The sequence below is a fragment of the Chanodichthys erythropterus genome, chromosome 4 (genome assembly GCF_024489055.1).
Source record: "Chanodichthys erythropterus isolate Z2021 chromosome 4, ASM2448905v1, whole genome shotgun sequence".
NCBI classification, from domain to species: domain Eukaryota; kingdom Metazoa; phylum Chordata; class Actinopteri; order Cypriniformes; family Xenocyprididae; genus Chanodichthys; species Chanodichthys erythropterus.
The window spans coordinates 21,622,152-21,647,628 of NC_090224.1; the positions used below are offsets into that span (position 1 = coordinate 21,622,152).

Consider the following 25,477-nt stretch of genomic DNA (forward strand, 5'->3'; position numbering starts at 1 on the left):
TTTAGAGATGAAATGTACCGCTTCGCTCTCGATCAAGCAGTCAAAACAATCCAGGGAAGAGGATGCGGAAGACGCGCTGCGGGTGAACGCGCACGTTATTTCAGGTGCCGGTGGCGCGTCTTGGAACCCTGAAAGGCCCGAGACTCACGAGCGACATAATAAAACAGGTCATAAAACCTGCAACACCGCGGGCATTTCACCTACTGGAGTCATTCAACAGCTAAAAATGCTGGGTTGAAAATGGACAAACCCAGCGGTTGGGTTAAAAGCTTGACCAACGTGCTGGGTCGTTTTATTTTACTCAGCTATTGTTTAAAAATTACTAATATGTCTGGCTTAAAATGAACCCAAAATAAGTTGGAAATTAAAAATCAGACATAATTACTAGAAGCAACAATAGCTAATAATCAGAGGGTGAACATTTATTAATAAGCAAAAATGTTACTATTCATTGAACTTATTAATACATTTTAATTTCCAACATACTTTGGGTTTATATACTATTCGGCAAGCAATACAGTATTTTTTTAAACAATAGTTGGGTTAAATAAAACTACCCAGCACGTCAGTCAAACATTTAACCCAACATTTTTTTAGTGTATGAACGATTACAGCCTATATATATGCAATTTAACATAATCAAGAATCACATTTTTACTAAAACATGACTAATAATATTTAACATTTTGAAATTCATAATTTAATTCAAATTGCATTTTGTTTAAACACTAAAAAGATTAAAGATATGTTCTGAGAGAACCATTTGAATTCGATTTTTTTAGCCGTCTCTGAAAGTTTGTTCTATAACATTAAAATGAATCTAAATTTAATTGTATTTCTCGATCTATAGTGTGCAGATCTATAATAACCTTTTCCGTTTTTGTATTCTGAAAAGAATGAAATTATTAACTAATTAATTATTTAATCCGGCCATATAAACACATGTTTGTTTCCTTTTATTTTTTCAAACGCGTTCTAAAGTGTAGGCTACTTTACCTATTAATGTTTTATAACATAAATAAATGCGTTTAATATATGCGGAATATCGTGCTCAGGTCAAGAGATCCAGGATGAAAGTCTCGCTGTACAATGCAATTGTCTATACGGAAGAAAACAGGTTCAACCCAGAGCTTCCGGATATCTTTATTGTCCATATCCATATCTGCATTCCTATCTATATCTACGCCTGTATTGTGATAAATATATTCGTGTTGAAAGCACAAAATCTTCTGCTGCAGTAATTAAACCAGCGATTCAAAGACAGTGAAGATATGCAGAATAAAAAAAAAAAAAAACGTGCTCGTCTGTTGTGGTCAGATAAAACATTATCCTTGCCTTAATCACTTTAGTGATTTGATCTGAACGGTGGCTCTTTCTTCCTATTTGCAGTGATAACATCATCTACTGGTCCTTTGGGAATGGCTTTATTCCTGGACCGCCCCATCAGGAGCATCTGTCTGTCAGCAGTGACAGGACCCTTCATGCTGGAAACATTAGGAAATTAAAATATCATAATCGTTAAATGCCGATCCTGGGAAAGTTTGGAGACCTTGCGGAATTGGTTTGTTTTCCCAAATTCCCTCTGGCTGATGAAATCACTGTCCTGAGAGTTCAATGGCAATCTAGCCAGCTCACTGCGGTTCATTCTGGGGATTTGACAGTCTCGGGAAACATTTGTTACGGATAATTAATTGCATTTTTAAACGGACCCTTGACAGAATAGAAATCCTTCAGTAGCCTAATCATATTAGTGAAGCAGCGCAAAAAAATATAGACGTTGTTCTGATTAAACGCTTATTTTATTATTAATTGAGTGTCATTCTTCCGCTATTGAAGATCGTCAATGACTCAGAATTTTTATATAAACAAGCAATTCTTAGAAGAAAAGTCTGAACTGTGAGATATAAACTTGCAATTACAAGGAAGAAAAGGCAGAATTGTGAGATAAAAAGTTCCGATTATCGTTTTTATTTTTGTAGTTGGGCTCTGTGGGTGCAGCGATATAAGATGGTTAACAGGTAACGCTTATCAAAACTATCGGTATTTAATTATATAAATAGTTCAACCAAAAACCATAGCTACAGCGTGCGAACAATTTAGTGACTTTTAGGGATTAACTATTGAATTTCGTCTCGCGAATCAGATTTATATTTTGACACTGCTAACACAAATAGCCAAACATCAACTAAAAATATATAAAATGTTATTGTTTTTTTAAATATGTAAATGTACAATTAAGCTTTTTAAAATAGGCATATAAAGATCGGAAATCGCTCCACGCAAAAACGCGATTTAGCGCCATAAACGTTTATTTCCTTATATTTATTAATTTATATAAACTTTTTTTTTTTTTTTTTTGAAAAAAAATAAATTTGGAAGGGGTGGGGTGGGGGGGGCGGGGTTCATGGAAAATAATGCCCCCCTTTCGGCTTCAGTGAGGATGTTTTTCTAGACACAAAACGAAGACAAAATAGACATTTTAGAGACACAATACAATCTGCTCACTCTATTTATTAAAAGGCCTGCTTTTATTTTACTTTACACAGTATTTACTCAAAATCTACTGGACAAAAGCAAAGCAGAAATTATATTATCCACCGATAAGGCTGTCATTCGTTTTTTATTGTCGTTGATGCTATGTAATCGGTCTCAAGATGCGTTTACATGAGCAGCGCAGATTCAAGTCTTTGGCCTTTTGTTTGTAAAGGAATCCAGTTACTCTTCTTGGCCGATATACACGGGGTTAAATCAAAAGCTAAATGTTAAATAACAGCGAGACTAATGGAAACGCGGAAAGGTCATAACAAACCATTACGGTCCAGTCGAAGATCCAGCTGAAGCGCCATGATGCTCCAGTGACAGAGAAGATTCACCCCACAGAGCTCCTGCTGTCCCGATTAGGCCCCTTAATGGTCTGCAGTGATCGATTGTGCACTTGTTTACTCAAAGTCATCGCTCTTGAAGGAAGCCAGATGCTTCTGCAGCTCTGGAACATAAGCCTGCGTTCATGATCATCTGACGGATCCCGAACGCGTGATGAATTGGTGCAATAACGCCGCGTTTAATGGAAGGAACGCGCGCGACGTATTATTAGCGACATCTTAAAGATGAAGTGATAATTTCCAATGATCCTTCCTCTGATGAAATATATGAATAAACAAGCTTAAGTGTGCGTTTAAACTGCAAAATCTAAAATGCCTTAAATAAACGTGTATATAGGATATATAAAATATATATATATTTTTAATGCAAGAAACAGTCTTAATAAAATACTTTTGACTATATAGTCAAATACACTGATTTTATTCAAATGCATGTTTTCTATTATTTGTAAATTGTTCTAAATTTACAAAAACACATGGATGTCAAGATACATATTTCCCGTATAATGTAAGAACGTTTCTGAAAAATACCACTAATTAATAAAGTATTACGTTTTTTAAAGCGTAACTGCATTACGTTAATGAGTTTTGCCCTAGTTTAGAATAAGCATTTTGCTTAATTGAAATCATACTCAGATTAATGTCTTTTTCAAATAATATAATTATGCATATTCAGAGAAATCTTTGTATGTGTGCATGTTTTCATGTTAAAGCATGACCTGATGCTGCCCTCTAGTGGTGAAGTCAAGCACTGATTACAGCTTCAGAACCTGATGGTTTGATTCACTAATTAACGTTCTAAGATGAATTCATCACTTTTGCTTGGCTAACTTTCTCAGACATCATCTGCGTGCCATGTTACTTTAATCAGCCCGATCTATTCTAATAGATTTGAAACTGTCCAGATTTGACCCGTCTCATTTCCCAGTGCAGGAGTGTGTCTGGGGAGCCACTCAGTGTAGAATCCAAACACATTTGGCAGCAATAGCCCATATTTCATCATTGTTTACTGCATATTCATTCCTGCAATCCCCAATGCGACAAGAGTCAGCTGTTAGAATACTTCCTTATAAATGTCATCCTGAGAGCTTCTGGTTCAAGACTTCAGTGTCACTGACTCCAAAAAACACATTTCTTTAAACATCATTATTAGGATTACACAAAATGAGCATGATTTCATCCAGAAAATCCAGGTTGAAGCTGTCTTCTCACTGGAGGTCACTATTACTGTTAGTGTTACAGACATAAATGAGTATGAATGCGTTTAAATGAAAAACTTGATTTATTTGTCATGATAAAGAGGCCTGCACAAGATATGCTGTTTTAAATCATCAAGGCAAGAGTGCAGCTGGAATACTGGGTAACAAATCGCTTCTGACAACTACTAATAAACATAAAATATAATCCACACGCACGAAAAACAGACATAATAAACCCATGATCATTTTCTGTGCAAAAATACATTCTTAAATCCTCCTCCTGACAATCTAAATAGTCTGAGTTCAAGAATTCGAACACATCTTCTCATTGTTGGTCATGGCCGATGTGATTATTAAGTATGGAAGCTTATTTCTGCCTCGAAAAAAAAAAAAAAAAAATAGTTAATTGCAACTTTTTAATCTCACAATTCAGATTTTTCCCCTCGTAATTCTGATATAAAAATTTAGATTTGCAAGCGGAATTTTGAAATAAACTCACAATTCTGAGAAGAAAAGTGAACTGTGAGATAAAAACTCGCAATTGCAATGAAGAAAAGGCAGAATTGTGAGATAAAAAATAATTATGGTTTTTATTTTTGTTTTCTTTGGCAAAAAAACAAACAAACAAAAAAAACACACGAAACTACAAGAAATGCCAAAGAAAAAAAAAGGAGAAAAAATTCTGAGAAAAAAAAGTCAGAAAAAGTCTTAGAATTCTTAGAAAAAAGTTTATAACTTGCAAATCTGAGGGAAAAAGTCAGAATTGCAAGATGTAAACTTGTGTTTACAAGGTTTATAACTTGCAGTTTTGAGATTTAAAAAAAGATAAAAAGATTAAATTTTTACATTTTTTTTATTGCATGGCAAAAACAATCTTCCATAATAAAGGCCTCTTTTCTGATGTTGACAACAGCAATAGTGTGCAAAAATCAGGTTCCAGAAGTAAAAACTCCATAGGGAAATTGATTTTTAACAATAACTTATAAACCTTTATAAGGACAGACTTACTGCAAACTGTGAGGTTGTTAATCGATGGGATTTGCTTTTGCTGAAGCAGTAAGCCTACATTATTTCAACTTAGTTTAAGATAACTCTTTAACAAAAGAATTTGTGGTGAAAACTACATTACCCATGATGCTGTACAGAAAATTCCACCAGTCAGAGATGAAAGCAAAACAACTCATTAGCTCCGCCCACTCCTTTTGATCTCATAATAATTATTTTATTCACCATATTAGTATGAGTAGTTTTATAGTTTCCCATTGCTTTTAATTTGATCATGCTGTTTGCAATGCTTCATGGGATTGTAGTTCTTTCTATCACTAAAGCTGTTAAGTTTGTATTTTTGTTAGATTTTCCAATACTATTTGCTTTAAATCACAGTTTGTAATGTTATGATTCTCCTCATAGCTGATTGGCTTGATTCATGGCCTATAACGCTTTAACAAAGACTTTTTTTTTAAATCCCTATGGGAGTGATGAATGGAAAAAATACTTCCAAAACCAACGCCACTGAAAAATATAATGCACTCTATAAACAGCCAAACTCTTGGAGATCCAGAAAGATCTGCTACATTCAACAAACACGCATCTCAACACATCTGAAGTCATGTGACATATAGTACAGAAACACGTTCAATCAGTGGAAAATAGCTGCATTTCTGTTGTGCAAGGATGTATCTATGTTATATGTACAGCGACCACAAAAAGTATTTAGACGCTTAAGTTATCTGAAAGAAAAAAGCACAAGCAAATGCTTCATGCATAACATCTGCTTTGAGAATCAGCCATTTCTCAGTGTGATTTAAGTACTTTTTGGGGTGGCTGTATGCAAGACACTCTAAAAGCATTGGACTAATACATATTCGGTGATAAACTGCAGCTAGAAATATAATAAAATCCTCCATCCTGTGGCAGTTCGTTTGCTCTTCTGAATGACTTGGAATTGTGCTAGAATTGATCTAAACCAACTTTTCTTCAGCTATCATATCTGACAATTGTGCTCTATCGATTGAGTAAAATAGTGCTTGTCTTCTTTTTCCTCTCTTTTCCTGGTGTGTTTTCAGTACATGGATTCACCCTCTCTTAAGTTACCGAAGGAAAGACTGAACGTGCTTCCGAGTCTCTTGCTGCCGCCGCCGCTCCTCCAGCTCCAGTTCCATATAGACGAGGATCCGCGCTCGTATTCCCGACTCGCTTTCCTCGGACTGCCCGACTGACACTCTCTTTCACCGGTGGGTGAGAGATTCATCCTCTTCTCGACCTATGAAAATATTACACACTGCTTCATATCAATTTAATCTAGCTTCACAGCTATTTTCACACGCCACTCTTCTGTTTGCTCAATTTCAGTTCACATGTACTTGAACCTTCTCAGTCTGAAAGTTGTACTGCTCGCTCTTTCAGTCAAGCATTTAAAAAAAAAAGATGCAATCCTATTTTTGTGGGCATATTTGACCTGATTTGTGTATTTCCTTGAGTGCAGAGGTTCCCAAACTTTTTGTCCGCTGAACCTCTTAGATGTAAAATATTAACTTAAAGTATCCCTGAGATTTTAAGTTCTGAGAAATGCTGTTGAAAATTTAAATCAACACCTAAACAAACAATTTTGAAAATATTTGCTAGATGTCTGTTCTATAGGGGTGTAACGGTACATGTATTCATCCAGAACCGTACGGTACGGCTGTCACGGTTCGGTTCATGCAGTTAGACAACGAATAAAGTCAGTCACAGGCGATCCATACTCCAGCCCAGAAGGGGGCGCACGCTGTAATACAATGCTCTTTGCTAACCTCCACAATAGGAAAAAGAGCTGTAGAAGAATAGCGCATAGTGTGTATGAACAAAGCAGAATACTTTGAAATGCTCGCGCATTCAAAAATGGAGCGTAAAATGGAGCAGAACGTGGAAAATTAAGTATAGGAGGGTTGGCCTTAAAGGGGACAGATCATGAAAATATGACTTTTTCCCTGTTTAACTCCTTGAGGTATCCGGCGCGTTTTCAGGTTTTTTTTCACATTGCAGCAAAACAGACTTAAAATACTCTGTCATTTTTTGTCATAGAGACATAAGTAATATATCAATTGAAACTATAGAATACCTTCTTATATTTGTGTACACTCAGAGTAAAAACAAAATGTTGTGCTTTTTGTAAAATAAAGAAAACTAACATGATGCGTGATTTCTCCTCTCCCTCTGAACAAAGTTTAATCTGATAGTTCTCAGAAAATGAACTATAACTTAGTGAATACTAATCACAAAAAAATTTGACTTATGTCTAAAAAAACATTGAAATGTCAGGTTTTAAATCGTGTAAGTCAAATCGAAAACAAAAATTCTGTGTTTATGTAATCTGTATGAAAAGAGACACATGTCAGAAGGCCATGATTCAGCTCATTATCCACTAATGCGGCCACGCCCATGGAGCCAGCGCTATTCAGACGCAAATTCAGTCAATACATGCATACATCGTCTCAATCGTGTATTTATTGTCTTGAAAAGTGTTTATCTGGATGTAAAAGTCATGGTTAGCGATCTCTAGAAGACATGCCGTTAGTTCCTGGTTCTTCTTCTTTAGAATAATTTGTGGACTAAAGGTGTACAGAGCGCCCTCCGGCTGCAAGTATGAATTGAAAACACCAGCGCTCATTGTGATGATATATATAGAATAAATATTACTCCTCTGTATAGAAATTTGACATAAACATATGAGAATCCATCAATATTTCTCCAAATGTGAATGCTTTTAAACTAAAAACCTATATTCAGACTGTTTGCATCACAGAAATACATTATATTTTAAAGAATATAATATAATACCATTATTTTAAATTGAGCTGAGACATGATTACAGAGTTTTTTCTCACAGCCTACCTGACTTAAAGGCCTCATTAATATGCAGCACCATTAGAGGTTCTTTATGCGATTCTTTTGTCTTCTCAGGTGTAAATGACCCATTATTCATGATGATTCAAGCCTACACATACTGTGTTTCTTGACAAAAAAAGTCTTACAAAAACTAAATCAATATATTGTTTTATATCAACAAGTAGGCATTATAATTTTTACATAATTTTGAAGCAAAAACTCTAGCCTACAACCTCCAATACCCAGAAGTCTTGTAAACACAGATTTAATATATATTTTTGGCCTTATTTCAGTGACTTAATTTTTTTGTTTTTTCAATAACCACACATAAACGTTATTCCTTTAAAAACACAAACATGTACATACATGTTCCTCACAAATTTTGGTAGCCTAGTTTGTGCTGAATACATTGTAATGACACCTTTGTTATTAATATGTTTATGAACAACTGAAAAAAGCACAAATGTCAGGGCATGTCAAAACTTCTCCAGGCGCCAAATCAGCCTCAGACTCCAGAGGCTTAAAGCTCCGCCCTCTTCTGGAAAGGGGGCGGGAGCAGCAGCTCATTTGCATTTAAAGGGACACACTCAAAAACGGCATGTTTTTGCTCAAACCCAAATAGAGGCAAATTTGACAAGCTATAATAAATTTTCTGTGGGGTATTTTGAGCTGAAACTTCACAGATGCATTCTGGAGACACCAGAGACTGATATTACATCTTGTGAAAAGGGGCATTATAGGTCCCCTTTAAAATAAAGTGTAACCGTACACTTTTATACTGTTATCTCATTCATTTTCATTACAAGGATCAGAATTTCATCTTACTTTTTGTCCATATGAATATCAGCATCTGCACCAAATTACATATTTTTGCTCAGTTTGGGCCTCTGAATAAAACTGAGATGTTTTTCTGTCCATATTCTCACTATATCATACTATATGAGCCATAAAAGCCTGATGTATCAAATATGATGCTCATCAAAAACACATATGCAAACCTTTTTTCAGATTTAAAAAAAAATATTCTAAGTCTAAAGATTGAATAAATGATTCCATTTCAAATAGATATTTCAAACTATTATTCCATATGTCAGGCTTCACAGGGTTAAATGGTCTAAAGCGCACAGCATGTACCTCGTGTGACTGTAGAGTGATGACGTCGAGCTCTAGTCCTCTCTCAGTGCAGCTCTTTAGCGCATGAACGACCTCGGCGTGTTCCGCCCACCTGCAATCTGCACCATTCACAGCCACGATATAATCACCCTCACGGAGTCCCGCCTCCTAAAAAACACGCCCATAATGTGAAGCACGACATGTGCGGTACAAAATCATTTTAAATGTTACTGGCTCTGCTGACGTCTCTTACCGCAGCACATCCCCCTGGCAACACCCCAGCAACCAGAACCGGCGAATCACCTCGAAGCGTAAGCCCAAGCCCCGCCTCTCCTCGAACCAAACACGTGTGACGCCTCACCCAACGATTTCGAGCAGAGAAAACTGAAAGCGGTCCCTTCACATGCAGAGGTGAACATTAAACACTTTTTTAACATTTAAAACATGTTACAGCATTAGTGTGAGTGTGAGCGTTACCAGTCGATGGAAAATGTCAGTCACTCTGACGGCACTGAAATCAGGAGTTTTAATATCAGGCTTCTGCTGTGTTTGAGCTGTAGGCGACAGGTCAAAGGTCATGTTAAGAATCTACAGCTATGTTTGCAACAGCATACTAACTCTACTATTTCTGCAGTATGTAAACTGTGCATATTATGCAAAAGGTCCGTATGCATGGAATATATGAATATTGCGTAAAATACTTGATCCCACTATGACATGCACTTTCCATAATAATAAATAAAGCTGAAATTAATTACATTTCCTTCACTCTTGCAAAAATGTTTTTTAAAAAAAGTAAAATAATGTAGATTTGAACATCTTCAAATGTTTCATAATTGACTACTTTTGCAACATCAACAGTTATTGAACTGAACTGAATCAACACTGAACTGACTTGAAGTGAATAACAAGACTATTTTCTTCTGTGGAGCTGCTTAAAGCTTAATTGAACTCATTTTATAATTGATGACCTTACAGTTATTGATCTGAATTGAATCAACAATTAACTGAATTGAACTGAATAATATCTTTTCCGATTTGCATAATTCTGGATAAATTGCGAATCACGATTTTTTTGTTTCAAATAGAGATCATGATTCTCCCATGATTCTGAACAGGCAACTAAACAAAATAACGTATAATTTACTAGAGGTTCTGACAAAATGTTAATTGCTGTAGTCTATTTAAATTGTACGGAAGAGGATTAGGGCCAAGCAATAATAATAATCATTAAAAAAAAAACATCTTGAGATTAAAGTCATTATAATGCGAGATTAAACTAAAGATTCTCAACATTTTATGTCAACATTTTTCTCGAAACTTAATGACTTTATTCTCGAAATTTTATAAGCTATAAGTTTATTTTATTTAGACTTTTTCCTCAAAATTGAAAGTTTTTTTCTCGAAACACGACCTTATTCTCGAAATTTAATGATTTTATTCTGAAATTTAACGAGTTTAATTTTGCATTATAATTACTTTAATGACTCATTTTTTTTATTTTTTTATTATTGCTTGGCCCTAATCCTCTTCCGTAAAAATGTTTAATTTATTTGAATGAATTATTTTTTAAAAATGGGGTTGAGTGAATGATTCAATGACTCACTTGTTTCATTACTGGTTGAATCATCCTTTTTGAACAAATCTCTTGAATGAATGATTCAATGGGAAATAATTTTTTTAACAGTCACTTTTCGCCACCTACTGGTGTAACAGTGTAATATAATCATTATTTGAAGCGCCAAGCAGAGTTAGTATGAGTAGTATAGTAGTATGCTTGAAGCATGGGTCATTTGCATTAACTTACTCTGGTAACCAATTATGGTACTATTGTTACTTACTATGGTGACCAACTAGCAGTTATCAGTCGTGCTTTTCCAATTTAAAATAGGCCGATCTACCTTTTTATGTAACTGACTTTAAATAGTTATGACCAGTCTTGACATTTTTTAGATGACTAGTCTAAGCAGTTTATCCAACCAGCTCCTGGTCACAGTCCAGATTTAAAAGTAAATAACTCTTCATAAACATGATTATTAGCATATTAGACACTCACACTGGATCTCCGGGGCCTCCGCGACCTCACAAAAATCATCTTCTTGATCAATATCAGAGTATTTCTCCAGTGAGCGTGCATGAGCATGAGACAGAACTTCCTGTAGGATGTCCATCTTTCGAAGCATTTTACACACGCCGTGAAGACGCAGGGCTTCCTCGTGACGTATGATGGCTTTGCGCAGATGAGCTTTACCTTAAAAATGAAATATATGTTAGTATATATTAACCTGTGCAGAAACTGAAATTTTACGTTCAGTAAAAACATCCCACTACACAAACCGAGTCTCCGTTTGTCCTCCGGATCTTGAAGGTTCAGTTTGTCCGGCCGTCTGGTGTGAATCTGTACGAGAGCTTTAATTTCTCGACCTTCATCATCGTGTTCATCAGGCATGCCTGCATTGGTATGAAAATGATCATTATAAACAAAACCTTGTTTCTTTAGAATAATAAACACAATATGAACGGAAACATGTAAGTAGATCAGGCCAGTTTTGATGGTAAAACTGTAAAATAAATACACTACTGGTCAAAAGTTTAGAATAATTATGATTTTTTTTTTTTCATGTTTTTGAAAGAAGATCTCTTCTGCTCACCAAAGCTGCATTTATTTGATCAAAAATACAGTAAAAATGTGAAATATTTTTCCAATGTAAATCAGCTGTTTTCTATGTGAATATATAGTAAAGTGTAATTTATTCCTGTGATCAAAGCTGAATTTTCAGAATCATTACTCCAGTCTTCAGTGTCACATGATCCTTCAGAAATCATTCTAATATGATGATTTGCTGCTCTAGAAACATTCTTGATTATCAATGTTGAAAACAGTCGTGCTGCTTCATATTTTTGTCATAATTATTCTAAACTTTTGACCAGTACTGTATGCATGATGTAAATATCACATGGTCTCAAACCCACACAGACACTCAGAAGCACCTGAGCAGTCACACAGCGCCACAGCGGCGTAATAATGGGCCAGCGCTCTGAAATGATGCGTTTTGACCTGAACCATAGAGATCCAGGAGAAGGGCACATAGTCCTTCAGTAACGGCACTGACATCGCCTGAAGAACCAGAGAATACACGTCTGACACCTGCAAACACACACAGTTATTAACAAATGAAACCCCATAACATGCATTCATTTAAGTGTGTGTGTGGTTCTGGTAAACCTTATGTTAACTATTATATATTCTAGGGTTAGGAGACAGAATATACATTTTCTACAGTATAAAAATCATTATTGTGTGTGTGTGTATTTATGCATCAATGTGTGTATGTGTATATGCATCTGTGTGTGTGTGTTTGTATGTGTGTGAATGTATATGTCAATGTGTGACTGTATGCGTGTGACCTGTGTGTGTAAGTGTATGTCAATATGTGTGTCTGCGTGTGTGTGTTTGTATCAACATGTTATTGTGTGTTTGAGTGTGTGTATCTGTGTGTGTATATGTATGCGTCAGTGTGTGTGTTTGTCAACGTGTTACTGTGTATGTGTGTGATTGTGTGTGTGTGTGTGTGTGTATGTATGCGTCTGTGTGTGTTTGTCAACGTGTTTCTGTGTGTGTGAGTGCGAGTGTGTGTGTGTATGTATATGTCAATGTGTGACTGTGTATGTGTGTGATTGTGTGTGTGTGTATCTGTGTGTGTATGTATGCGTCTGTGTGTGTATGTTTGTCAACGTGTTTTGTGTGTGTGAGTGTGTAATCTATGTGTGTATGTGTATGCGTCTGTGTGTGTTTGTCAACGTGTTTCTGTGTGTGTGAGTGCGAGTGTGTGTGTGTATGTATATGTCAATGTGTGACTGTGTATGTGTGTGATTGTGTGTGTGTGTATCTGTGTGTGTATGTATGCGTCTGTGTGTGTATGTTTGTCAACGTGTTTTGTGTGTGTGAGTGTGTAATCTATGTGTGTATGTGTATGCGTCTGTGTGTGTTTGTCAACGTGTTTCTGTGTGTGTGAGTGCGAGTGTTTGTGTGTATGTATGTGTCAGTGTGTGTGTGTGTTTGTATCAACATGTTATTGTGTGTTTGAGTGTGTGTATCTGTGTGTGTATATGTATGCGTCAGTGTGTGTGTTTGTCAACGTGTTACTGTGTGTGTGAGTGTTTGTGTCAATGTGTGATTGTGTGTGTGTGTGTGTATATCTGTGTGTGTATATGTATGCGTCAGTGTGTGTGTGTATGTTTGTCAACGTGTTTTTTGTGTGTGAGTGCGTGTATCTATGTGTGTATGCGTCTGTGTGTGTTTGTCAACGTGTTATTGTGTGTGAGTGTGTGTGTGTATGCGTCTGTGTGTGTTTGTCAACGTGTTTTTTGTGTGTGAGTGTGTGTATCTATGTGTGTATGCGTCTGTGTGTGTTTGTCAACGTGTTACTGTGTATGTGAGTGCGAGTGTGTGTGTGTGTGTATGTATATGTCAATGTTTGACTGTGTATGTGTGTGATTGTGTGTGTGTGTGTGTGTTTGTCAACGTGTTTTGTGTGTGTGAGTGTGTGTATCTATGTGTGTATATGTATGCGTCTGTGTCATGTTTGTCAACATGTTATTGTGTGTGTGTATCTGTGTGTGTGTATATGTATGCGTCAGTGTGTGTGTGTACGTTTGTCAACGTGTTACTGTGTGTGTGAGTGCGAGTGTGTGTGTGTGTATATGTATGTCAATGTGTGACTGTGTGTGTGTGTGATAGTGTATGTGTGTGTATGTATATGTATGCGTCAGTGTTTGACTGTGTGTATGTGTGTAAATATGTATGTGTCAGTGTGTGTGTGTGTGATTGTGTATGTGTGTGTATGTATATGTATGCGTCAGTGTTTGACTGTGTGTATGTGTGTAAATATGTATGTGTCAGTGTGTGTGAGAGTGTGTGTATGTGTGTGTATGCGTCTGTGTGTGACAATGTTTGACTGTGTGTATGTGTGTAAATATGTATGTGTCAGTGTGTGTGTGTGTATATGTGTGTGAGAGTGTGTGTGTGTGTGTGTGAGACTGTGTGTGTGTGTTCACCCTCGCTGCCTCCTGGGCGGCTTGCAGAAGCACGTTCAGGTCGTTGTCCTGCATGAGTATGACCTTTTCACACACACACTCCTGGACCTGCAGTTAATAAACCCAGAAATACACGAGTTACTACATGAATACCTCTCAAACATATCAGATTATAGAAGACATAATCTGGAATTAATATTTAGGGTCTGTTCACACTTGTAGTTCGGTTCTTTTGGTCCGAATCAAAAAAAGAAAATGATACATTAAGAGCGTTTGTTTCAGAACCTGGTGCGTTTAGAGGGCAAACGCACTCGGATCCGCATCAAAACAATCGCCTGAACGAGGCCTTTTTAGGGTCGCATCTTGATACATCACATCCTGTTTTTGAATCTTTTAGATGTCTTTGGTCCGTGACACGTTCATATTTCAGTAGAACTGCATCAGAGTTCATTTGGAAGCGAACAGACCCATCTTTTCAGGGTTTCGGTCCGCTTGTTTGGTGCGCACCAGAGTTCAGACGGCAGCGTTCACACTTACTCAAATGAACCGCACTAACAGAACAATCGCACCAGAGTTCATTTTTAATCAAACAGAGTGTGAACACACCATTTATTTCTATAAACCTCTCTACAGTTCAATACCTGAGCTACCATGAGGCGGACCAGCATGCTCAGAGCGGGGCCGCTCATATCCAGACTGGGCGCATGAGAGAAATTCTCCTGCAGGTAGAGAAACGCACCTGCACAAACACACACACGTCACATTTAACACAAGAGTTTAACACAAACAGCAGATTTAAGCCAATTTCAGTCGCCCATTTCTTAATTATTTTATTTAAATGGGTTATAATGGGGAAAAAATGCTTTTACAGAAATTAAATGATGAATTTAAATATATATTATAGATTCTGTATGTTTTTATTTTCTAAAAATGCAGAATTTGTGTTTTTGTTCCAGCACTTTCGGTTCAACATTTAAAAAATAATAATAATTTTGGGTCAGTAAGATTTTTCTTTTAAGAAATTAATATTTTTATTCATCAAGGATGCATTAAATTAATCAAAAGGGACAATAAAGACATTTATAATGTTACAAACTATTTCTATTTCAAATAAATGATGATCTTTTGAACTTTCTAGTCATCAAATAATCCTAAAAAAATAAAATGTATCATAGTTTCCACAAAAATGACTTTTTTCAACATTGATAATAATCAAAAATGTTTCTTGAGCATCAAATCATCATATTAGAATGATTTCTGAAGGATCATGTGACACTGAAGACTGGAGTAATGATGCTGAAAATTCAGCTTTGATCAAAGGAATAAATTACACTTTACTATATATTCACATAGACAACAGCTATTTTAAATTTTAAAAATATTTCATATTTTTACTGCATTTTTGATCAAATAAATGCAGCCCTGGTAAACAGAAGAGAGTTCTATCAAAAACATAAAAAAATGTTGGTGTACACTCAAGTGAAATAGTATTGTTTAGTGAAAAAAATAATACATTTGTGACCCGTTTCCTGTGCTTGACCCATGGACAGAAAATCAACAGATCATTCATTACCCGCCGCCCTCTGGAAAGCATCGATGGCATCCTGAATGCCAGTCAGTGTGGAACGATCTTGTCTGGCTCCGATCTGAGTATAAAGTGCTCCGATGTTGAACAAAACGCTCCCTTTCTCGAACGCTAGCGCTCTCTGAACGGAAGGCACACCGGTCAGCGAGTCATACCTGCAATGAGACACATGATCAGACCATCTCTTACCACTGCTCATTCATTTGTTTGTGTGCAACAGTGTGTCTCACCAGTGAAAATGAAACCCCAGACTCCTGTGTGGTGAAAAGAAGCGCTGATCCAGGAAATACAGCTGATTGTAATATTCCATCAGCAGCTCCTGCCCCGCTTCATTCCTGCTGGGAGTACGCATGGCCTACGAAGAGAGGTGAGCTCTAATGAAATAATTTTCATCATCCAAAATAATGATTTAACTTGTGTTTGCACAGGCACTTTCAGTGATAATCACTTCTTTTGTTTTAAAGAATGACATGAAATCAAATGCATCATGCGAAAGAATATGAATGTAGTTCGAGGCACTGGCCTTCACATGGATATGGGATATCTTTTTAGAGTAGATGAACAAATAAATAATTCGTTTTGAATGAACCATGGTCAATTTTTCTTGTTCGTCACGACAACAGTTTCACGCTAAATTGACAATTCTTATTTTTAACCCTTTAAGATCTGAAGGCTTTTTTAGAGTTTTTTTTTTTTCTGAGCGACATACACAAAAGTAAAGACTCGTAACTCCAAAACTGTAGCAAGGAGAGGTATCATTTGATAGAACATTTTTAGAAAATATAAATTACAGTACATTTAGACATTTTCATGCTGAAAAACTGCTGATAAAATACAAAAAAAAATATATATATATATAGTTTTTTTTTATTAATTTTTCATTTTTTTATTTGACATGAAATAACTCAGGAAGGCAATAAGAGAAAAAATTTTTTTTGGTGATGCTCTACTACATGTGAGCTGCATCTGGTTCAAATGTTGTGGTGATAGCATATAAAGTATAGTTGAATAAATTGTTATTAATTTTTTTGCAGCCAGATGGCGCCCACGGGCGGTAAACTCCGGTTTAGAGGCGCTTCTCAGCACCCCTTAGGAGTTTTTTAAATTGGTTAGATGCATTGAAAAGCTGAATTTCTAAGCTTTAAGATGATACCTATTTTGTGTTATTCCACATTGGAAAACGGACATGGATGGGTCCGGAAACATTGGATACACACTGCATCCCGGAAAGATGAGAGACATGTTTTTAGCCAAGTATGTTAAATAATTCCATGAGTAATATCTTGTGATCAATGCAATATATTATGTTGATTTTAATCGTGAGAATCTGCTATAAATAATGATGTCATTTTCTATGATCTGTGCATTTTTCATGAAGTTATGAGCATGCGAAATCCACATATTTATATTCAGTTAGCGGCTGTGCTGTTTTTGTTGTAAAGGCATATTACTCAGACTCATTACGAGGGTGAAAATAATGCAACAGAAGCATGTTGGAGGCTTGATCTGAAAGTGTAAAGTCTCTGGTTTTATATGCAAAAAGAATTATTGTGCTACCTACAGGTGCTGGTCATATAATTAGAATATCATGAAAAAGGTCATTTTTTTATTGTAAATTATTTTAAAAAATGAAACTGTCATATATTCTAGATTCCCAACATGTAAAGTAAAACATTTCAAAAGTTTTTTTTTTTTTTTTTAAATGTGTTGATTTAGAGCATACAGCTCATGAAAGTCCAAAATCCAGTATCTCAAAATATTAGAATATTTATATTTGAGTTCATTAAATGACCATCCCTACAGCATAAATTACGGGTATGTCTTGTTCTTTGAAACCACACTAATGGGGAAGACTGCTGACTTGACAATGGTCCAGGAGACAATCACTGACACCCTCCATTACTGAATGGGGTGGCTGTTTACAGAGTGATGTATCAAAGCATATTAAATGCAAAGTTGACTAGAAGGAAGAAATTGGGTAGGCAAAGGAGCACAAGCAACAGGGATGACCACAAGCTTGAGAATACTGTCAAGTAAAGCCGATTCAGACACTTGGGAGAGCTTCACAATGAGTCAAATGAAGCCGGAGTCAGCGCATCAAGAGCCACCACACTTAGACATCTTCAGGAAAAGGACTACCAAGCCACTTCTGAAACAACATCAGAAGCATCTTACCTGGGCTAAGGAGAAAAAGAACTGGACAGTGAACAGTGGTCGAAAGTCCTCTTTTCAGATAAAAGTAAATTTTGCATTTCATGTTGAAATCATGGTCCCAGAGTCTGAAGGAAGACTGGAGAGGCACAGAATCCAAGCTGTAATAATGTAATGTTAGTAATGATTTGGGGGGCCGTGACGTCTGCTGGTGTTGGTCCATTGTGTTTTATCAAGTGCAAAGTCAATGCAGCCATCTTCCAGGAGATTTTGGAGCACTTTATGCTTCCATCTGCTGACAAGCTTTATGGAGATGCTGATTTCCTTTCCCAGCAGGACTTTAGCACCTGCCCACAGTGCAAAAACCACTTCCAATTGGTTTGCTGACCATGATATTACTGTGTTTTATTGGCCAGCTAACATGCCTGACCCCTGAATCTATGGGATATTTTCAAGAGAAAGATGAGAAACCGTCGATCCAACAATATACAGATGATCTGAAGGCTCAATAGTGCCTCAGCAGTGCCACAGGCTGATCACTTCCATGCCACACTTCACTGATGCTGTAATTTGTGCTAGGAGCAAGCCATTTGCTGTAATATGTGCTGCCGACCAAGTATTGAGTGCACAAATGAACATACTTTAAAGAACTTGAACTTTTCTGTTTTGCAAATCCATTTTTTGAATGATCTTAGGAAATATTCTAATATTTTGAGATACTGGATTTTGGACTTTCATGAGCTGTACGTAGTGCTGTAGTACTCGACTCCGGACTTGGACTCGAGTCCGGACTCGAGAAGTTTTTCTGTTGTCTCGGACTCGTCTCGGACTCGGTGATATTTGCACTCGGACTTGTCTCGGACTTGGTCATTGGTGACCAAGTCCTAATTGGTCTCGACTCCACTCGCTCTCTTCTCTCACGGTGAAGTGACACACACTCGCGCGGGCGCTTCCTCTCTCACTCGTCTCATTCGCTCCGGTTCCTGCAGGTTTCGTGCTCACACTGAAAGCGCGCGCACCACTGATCATGCGAATAAGCCACGCTTAGTCTCAAACAGAGACCGAAGTCAAACAGAGTCACAATTACCAAAATGAGTGGCTTAATGCACTTAAAATATTAAATACATACAAAATTATGTCAAAATGCTCGTCTTGGCAATTATTCAGATAAACACAGTCAGTTTTGGATCGTTAAATAGCTAAGAGAACGCAACTCTTAAAGGGACAGCAGTCCAATATTCCTGCTGCTGTCTGACATGTTATATATAGAACAAAAGACAAAGAAAATCACTTTCTGCTCTTGACTGAATACGTTTTTAACTTTAATGGTAAGAATAAGTCTGTATTTAATATTTACAATAAAAAATACAGAAATTAAGGTAACCAACGTGGATGTGTTATTTTACATTTGATTACTTTAATTTCTGTAGTATTTCTTATCTAAATAAAAACCTACTTAACCTGAAAAACTTAGTTTCATAGCTCTCTATTCTATTGCATTTATTTGCTGTTTGGAAAAAATAATAATGCAAAATTATTATTTTAGAATCTAAGATATGCTGTCTCTCACATCACATAAATTATCAATAGTTATGTACGAAGGTTTTGAAGAGGATTCTTTTTTTTCTGTCTCTGTCTTGACTGTCTCATTTGGACTCGGACTTGACTTGGACTCGAACCTTTTGGACTTGGACTCGACAAAGGTGGACTTGACTACAGCCCTAGCTGTACGCTCTAGTCATCAAAATTAAAAAAAAAAAAAACTTTTGAAATGTTTTACTTTACATGTAGGGAATCTAGAATATATGAAAGTTTCATTTTAAAAAATCATTTACAATAAAAAAATTAACTTTTTCATGATATTCTAATTATATGACCAGCACCTGTATATGGGTTCAGTTTTTATTGGCTCTTGAACAGAGATACGCAAATGGGAGCACCGGCGCTCCATCCGGTCTTAAAGGGTTAATTATTCATTAATGCATCATAATGCATTTGTCTACATACTACTTAAAGTCACGTCAAAGAAGTAATACGTGTTGTGATCAGCGTTTCATGTTGACTTTAACTGACCTGTCTAAGTTCCATGAAATCCCGGATCTCGTTCAGGTACAGAGACGCGTCCTCACTGTAATGTTCACTGATAAAATCCTGATGAAACAGAAGAGAAATTAGGCAGATTTAAACACTGGATAGGTGCACATAAATTCAGCGCTACAACATGAATATTGATCTCACCTGAAGAGGTACAGTCATGTCAATCTCTTTAGTCTCTTTCAACCCCAGTGGAATCATGGGAACATTGACTGTCTCACTGAAACAGAGTGATGATTCATTTTTAAATGTTCGATGCATGTACTTTAATGCTAATTTAACTTATCTGTTAACCATGTTGAAAGAAACATGTATAGTAAAGACAGTACCCAACCTCTCGGTCTGGTAGACGTTCATACTGCTGTTCAGTTCCTCTAGTTCTTCTTTGAGAAGCTGAAGGTTCGAGTTCACAAAACTCAGTTCTAATGCTACAGTCTCCTTCACCTTCTGATTACTGCTGGCCCTGGGAAAACATGATTTGCACATCACATTAACGAAGGGTTGAGCGGAATAACGAGTGTGTTGTGTGATGGTATAAATGCCAACGTATGCCATTGCTGTAATATAAAATGACTGTGATGGAAGAATAAATCCACATCAAAACACAGAACAGAACATCAACAGGGCAGCACAGAGAGGCGTGTCATTTCCTGTTAGTTCTGGGTCAGGCAGGGTGGTGTTCATAGTGTGTGTTATTATGGAAAACATATACTGGTACCTGTAGAGATTTTCAGCGCCGTTCCGCAGACGAAGTTCTCGGTTGATCTGCTGGTTGAGTTTAGCTCTTCGCTGCTGTAGTTTGCTGCGCTGGGTTGATACAAGAGGGTCACATCCCTAAAATACACACACACACACCTGCCATGTGGTCACTTGAAATTTAAATATTTTGAATTTAGTCTCACTGCCTTTCTCAGAATTTGAATATAACTTTGCACTTATGTTCTGTTCATGTTAAAGTTAATGAAAAAGGTACTCTAGCTATATATATATATATATATATATATATATATATATATATATATATATATAAATAATGCACCAATATATCGGCCAATAATCGGTATCGGCCGATAAAAGCAAATTTTTACACTTTCGGTTATCGGCTGATATATCATGTCAATCAAAAGAGGGCAGGAAAATGCAATGAATTTGTGCTTTGTGTATAGAAAATGCTAAGAAATCAGTATGATGTTCAATATTAACAGTAATTATATGAATTAATAACATTGAGAAAGTTAAGAAATTTTAATTTAATCTTCAGAATTTAGTTAATGTGTGGTAATATTAATTTGAGTAATGTGTTTATGTTTATAACTGATACCAGTTACTCTGAAACCAGTTGATGAAATGGAGAGAATAAAGTTTTTATTTTCATTTCTTTCAAAATATAATAATTAATTAGTAATTATAATGAATTTATCATTAACTTAAAAAAAGGTATAAAAGGCAGAACCTCCAAACTATCGGTATCGGCAGATATCACTCTGAATAATCAGCTGTTGGTAGAGAAATTTAGTATCGGTGCATTTCTACTATAATATATACAAAAATAATAACAATTTTCATATACCACTATATTTAGCGACATTGCACTTCAAAGGAAATCAAAGTATCCTTCTAAAAACATGTTATTGCCATGGTATTCAATGACAGTACGTAGGATTTCTGTCTGCTAGAGGCCTATTTAAAACAAAGGCGTAGCTTGATGACGCCAAGTTTGAACGCGGAATCATGGGACATGTGGTCTCCATCTCAACGGCTGGTGCAAAAGAATAGGGATTGGACTCGGGAAGAAATCATGTTCATGGATGTGATTATTAACGTTACTGAAGCAGAGCAGGAGCGAGTGTTGTGGAGCTGAACGAGGAGCTGGAGCGATTGATCAACACACGCCTCACGAGCAGCGGGACTTTTATTATGACAGTCGCCGGCGCCGCTTCCGCTTTTCCAGTCATGAGTATGAGGAAACGCAGCGCTGTTTATCATATTAGATACATTTGAGAGTGTTGAAAATGATGTTATAACGTTACTCTGTGTGTTCGCTCGGCAGCTGCTGTGAGACACTGTTACACACTGCAGTAAGATAGATCCATTTTACAATATCAGATTAAATGCTGGATGATTGTGTTGATAATGGCATGCAATTAATTTTAAAACCTTGTATGATGGAGAAAATGCTGTATTACTGTTACTAAAAATAAAGCTGCATCTGATTATGCTATGTTAGCTACTTCACAAAATAGTGTTTTTCTCTGAGGCATGGTAAAGCATGAGACTCGCAAAACATCAAGAAAATTAGATTTAAACAATAAGACTAAACGTGTTGAGCTATATAACAACAATTCGTTTTCTGTCTATAAATATATCAAAACAGTTATTCCCTTGTCTATTAAAACATGTAAATATTAAAGCGTCTTTGGTGTTTCCATGGTTTCTACAAAATAAACCGGAAACCGAGGGTAACGCGGGTATGATGCAATTGACAGGCGACTCCTCACACGTCCTAGCCTGACTTCGTCATACTCATATTCTAGGCAGAATGTGAGTCTGATACTGCTCCATTGCACTTGAATTATGAGGCGTGTCTTAACCGAACCAGTAAAAAAAAAAACTCTGCACTCAATTGGATAGACCTACAACCAATCAGAGCAACAAAGTGACGTATGTTGAACTTGTACTTAAACTTTTGCCGAATCCCATTGGAAGGACAGCAAACACATCTTTCCCATCGACAAATGCCTTGATTGCGGTTCTTTGTTCGTCTTTTAAAATGAATGCGCTGTCGATTTCTTTTATTACGTGATAGCGGAATCTAAACATCTTACTTCTCCAGCAGTCATCGTTGGTGAAAACCAATTCAACCCAAGCGCTCTTTGATGACGTGGGTAGTTACGTAACCTCAGATAGCCTGTCCATCATCGATTAAAGCCCGCCCTGGCAATTTGATTGGCTCGGCTTTCTGGGAGTCGAGCATAATTACTCCACAATGGATCGAGTCCAGACCGAACTTCCCGTCCAAAAAATGTTGTGGGCGGGGTTCGGGCTGGCACCCAGGCTACACACGTCCCGGAGCCTTGATTAAAACTGCAATTTTCTCAAGATTTACAAATAGTTGCAAACATTTGGGATATTGTAAGTACTCAAGTGAACAAAATATATAACACTGGCCTAGTGGTTTTTAGATATTTTAATGCAAAATTCTTACATATTGCACCTTTAATGTGTGTTAATATTTGAGTAATGTTTCTTTATAACTAATACCAGTTACTCTGAAACAAATTTCTTTCAAAATATAATCATTAAAATATAATTAATAATTATTAATTATAACGAAATGATCATTAATTTAAAAGAAGGTAGCCTATAAAAGACGGAACCCCCAACCTATCGGCATCGGCAGATATCACTCTGAATAATCGGTTTATGTATAACGTTATATATATATATATATATATATATATATATATATATATATATTTATATATATATATATACACACACACACAAATAATAACAATTTTCATATGCCACTAAATTTAGCAAAGAATATCAAAGTATCTATCTAAAAACACGTTATTACCATATGACTACCTAAGGATAATATGTAAATACCATGGTATATGATTATGGTAATCATTTAGAATTAGTTACTATGGTACAATTACCATATTACACATACAGTACTTTTTTGCCTCAGGCTGTTATTACTTATTGCGTTGTTGGTTTTAAATGTTAAGCAATAAGCAGTCAATTAACATGTGACATATTAAGTAATATGCTCTGAAAGTCCACCTACCTTTCTGACGGACTCTGTCGAGCCTCTGTCCTCATCTGATCCAGAGTCAGACATCATGAGCTCATCGATATTAATGCTCTTTTCTGTCCCACACCGGGCGCGTTCACGCAACAGGTCGCGCGAGACACAATCGCCAGCGCATGATATCAAACTGCGCAAACTAACCGTTAAATCCGTTAAACGCTCCTGTCAGAATACAAACGCCACTTAACGGCTCTTTTCTGCTTATTTAACGCACGCCAGACACGATATTAACTGTAAACGTGTCTAAATACATTTATTTAGATCAATAATGTGATCCATAAAGAATCAAATATACTCGAAATCACAAAATCCACTTGTTGCCTGTACGCGCACGAGCCACCGCTGATCTCTCGCATCGCGTCCGTGGGATTCAGCCAATAGAAGCGCGTTGTTTCTGATTGACATATACAATAGCCAATCACAATCGATAAATACACCAGATAGACAGGGGAAACGTCCAATGAGGCGACGGTGGTGGGAATAAAGGAGATTTGGAGCGGAAAAATAAATGTTGCCCTTGGCAACACGGAGGCATCAGTGAGTGCGCGATGCGATAGTGAAGACAAAAGCCCTGTGTCTGCCTGAGGACAATAACATTCATCAAATTGCTTTAAAGCACTTGTAAACCAGTTTTAAATCCACAAACACATCTCTAAAATGTATTTAACTATCTACACACTTCCATATGTCATGAACAACAAACAAAATTTGTTAGATTAGTTAGATTTACTGTGTAAACTGACATACTAAAACACTTTATTTAAAAACTATTTACTAAATCAAACAGTATTTTTTTTTTCCCAAAGATTTTTTAAAATATTAATTACCGGCAGATCACATTAGTGCCTTAGTGCCCGCCCACTTTTTCAATTGCGTTGGTTCCGGAAGTATTTTTTCCATTCATTTCTCCCATCGGGATTTCAAAAAAATATTTGTTAAAGCGATATAAACCATGAACCAAGCCTACAAGGAGAATCATAATATTACAAGCTTTTGTTAAAAAGGCAAAAAAGTATTTGAAAATCTGACAAAAATAACGACAATCCCATGAAGCATTAAGAACAGCGTAATCAAATTAAAAATGATGGAGAAATATAAAACTACTCATTTAAAAATGTTGATCATATATATAAAAATAATATATTTTATGTTTATTGCAAAATATGCGTATATATTCAAATATTTTGAGTGTAGGAATGTCATTTGCAGTGCTTCATGTAAGTGGGTGGGGCTAAAGAGATATTTTGGCACATTTTTGCTAGTTTCAACTCTCTGATTGGTGGAATTTTCTTTACAGCATCATGGGTAATGTAGTTTCCACCACAAATTTCTCTGTTGAACACAATTATTTTAAAACTAAGTTGAAATAATGTTAGCTGACGGCCATCAATTAACAACCTCATAAGTAGTGCTGTCTTTAATTGTTTATTATATAATATTATTATATAAGTAGACTTGTGCTGATATTCGGTAATGCGATATATCGTGATAATGAATATGCACGATATTGTTATCGTGGGCATTTCAAAATACCGTAAATAATATTTATTACAATTATTAACATTTTTATAATGCATTCAAGAATACTTTTCCCATCAACCGTATAACATGCACAACACCGCTGTATTCTGTGTCAAAGGGACACTTGCTCAGATGTAAACAAGCCCAACGTGCACGAGAAGCACATGGCGGAACGAATGAAGGAGACGCGCTGAATGAAAGTGTACGT

The 25,477-nt window shown here is 36.3% G+C and overlaps 1 protein-coding gene and 1 long non-coding RNA gene across 3 annotated transcripts in view; one reads left to right on the plus strand and one right to left on the minus strand.

The window, feature by feature from the left end:
• Positions 1-25,477, plus strand: part of LOC137019243 (uncharacterized) — a 30,788-nt gene that overhangs the window by 1,130 nt on the left and 4,181 nt on the right. Inside the window, exons 2-3 of the long non-coding RNA XR_010894983.1 lie at positions 14,732-14,823; positions 15,904-16,050. This is a non-coding gene — a long non-coding RNA (uncharacterized lncRNA). The remainder of the gene's footprint in view (positions 1-14,731; positions 14,824-15,903; positions 16,051-25,477) is intronic.
• Positions 4,157-24,103, minus strand: rhpn1 (rhophilin, Rho GTPase binding protein 1). 2 transcript variants are annotated; one of them, XM_067384490.1, is made up of 16 exons: positions 23,725-24,103; positions 20,647-20,762; positions 20,263-20,391; positions 20,073-20,148; positions 19,908-19,985; positions 15,914-16,038; positions 15,672-15,838; positions 14,740-14,837; positions 14,120-14,206; positions 12,053-12,209; positions 11,399-11,512; positions 11,118-11,312; positions 9,539-9,615; positions 9,315-9,458; positions 9,083-9,229; positions 4,157-6,344 (listed from the first exon to the last, which is right to left on the minus strand). In XM_067384490.1, exons 1-16 carry the CDS (start codon positions 23,779-23,781, stop codon positions 6,144-6,146), a joined length of 1,968 nt encoding a protein of 655 aa, XP_067240591.1. In that variant the 5' UTR covers positions 23,782-24,103; the 3' UTR covers positions 4,157-6,143. The 2 variants fall into 2 exon arrangements, with proteins under 2 accessions (XP_067240591.1, XP_067240590.1); XM_067384489.1 differs by having other exon boundaries at positions 12,035-12,209.

Excerpts from the sequence above, each read along its gene's own strand:
- rhpn1 (XM_067384489.1), bottom strand. The coding sequence starts at position 23,781 with ATGATGTCTGACTCTGGATCAGATGAGGACAGAGGCTCGACAGAGTCC. Across the intron at positions 20,763-23,724 it reads CGACAGAGTCCGTCAGAAAG|GGATGTGACCCTCTTGTATC; the intron begins GTAGGTGGACTT and ends TGTGTATTTTAG. Across the intron at positions 11,313-11,398 it reads GGAGGACAAACGGAGACTCG|GTAAAGCTCATCTGCGCAAA; the intron begins GTTTGTGTAGTG and ends TTCATTTTTAAG.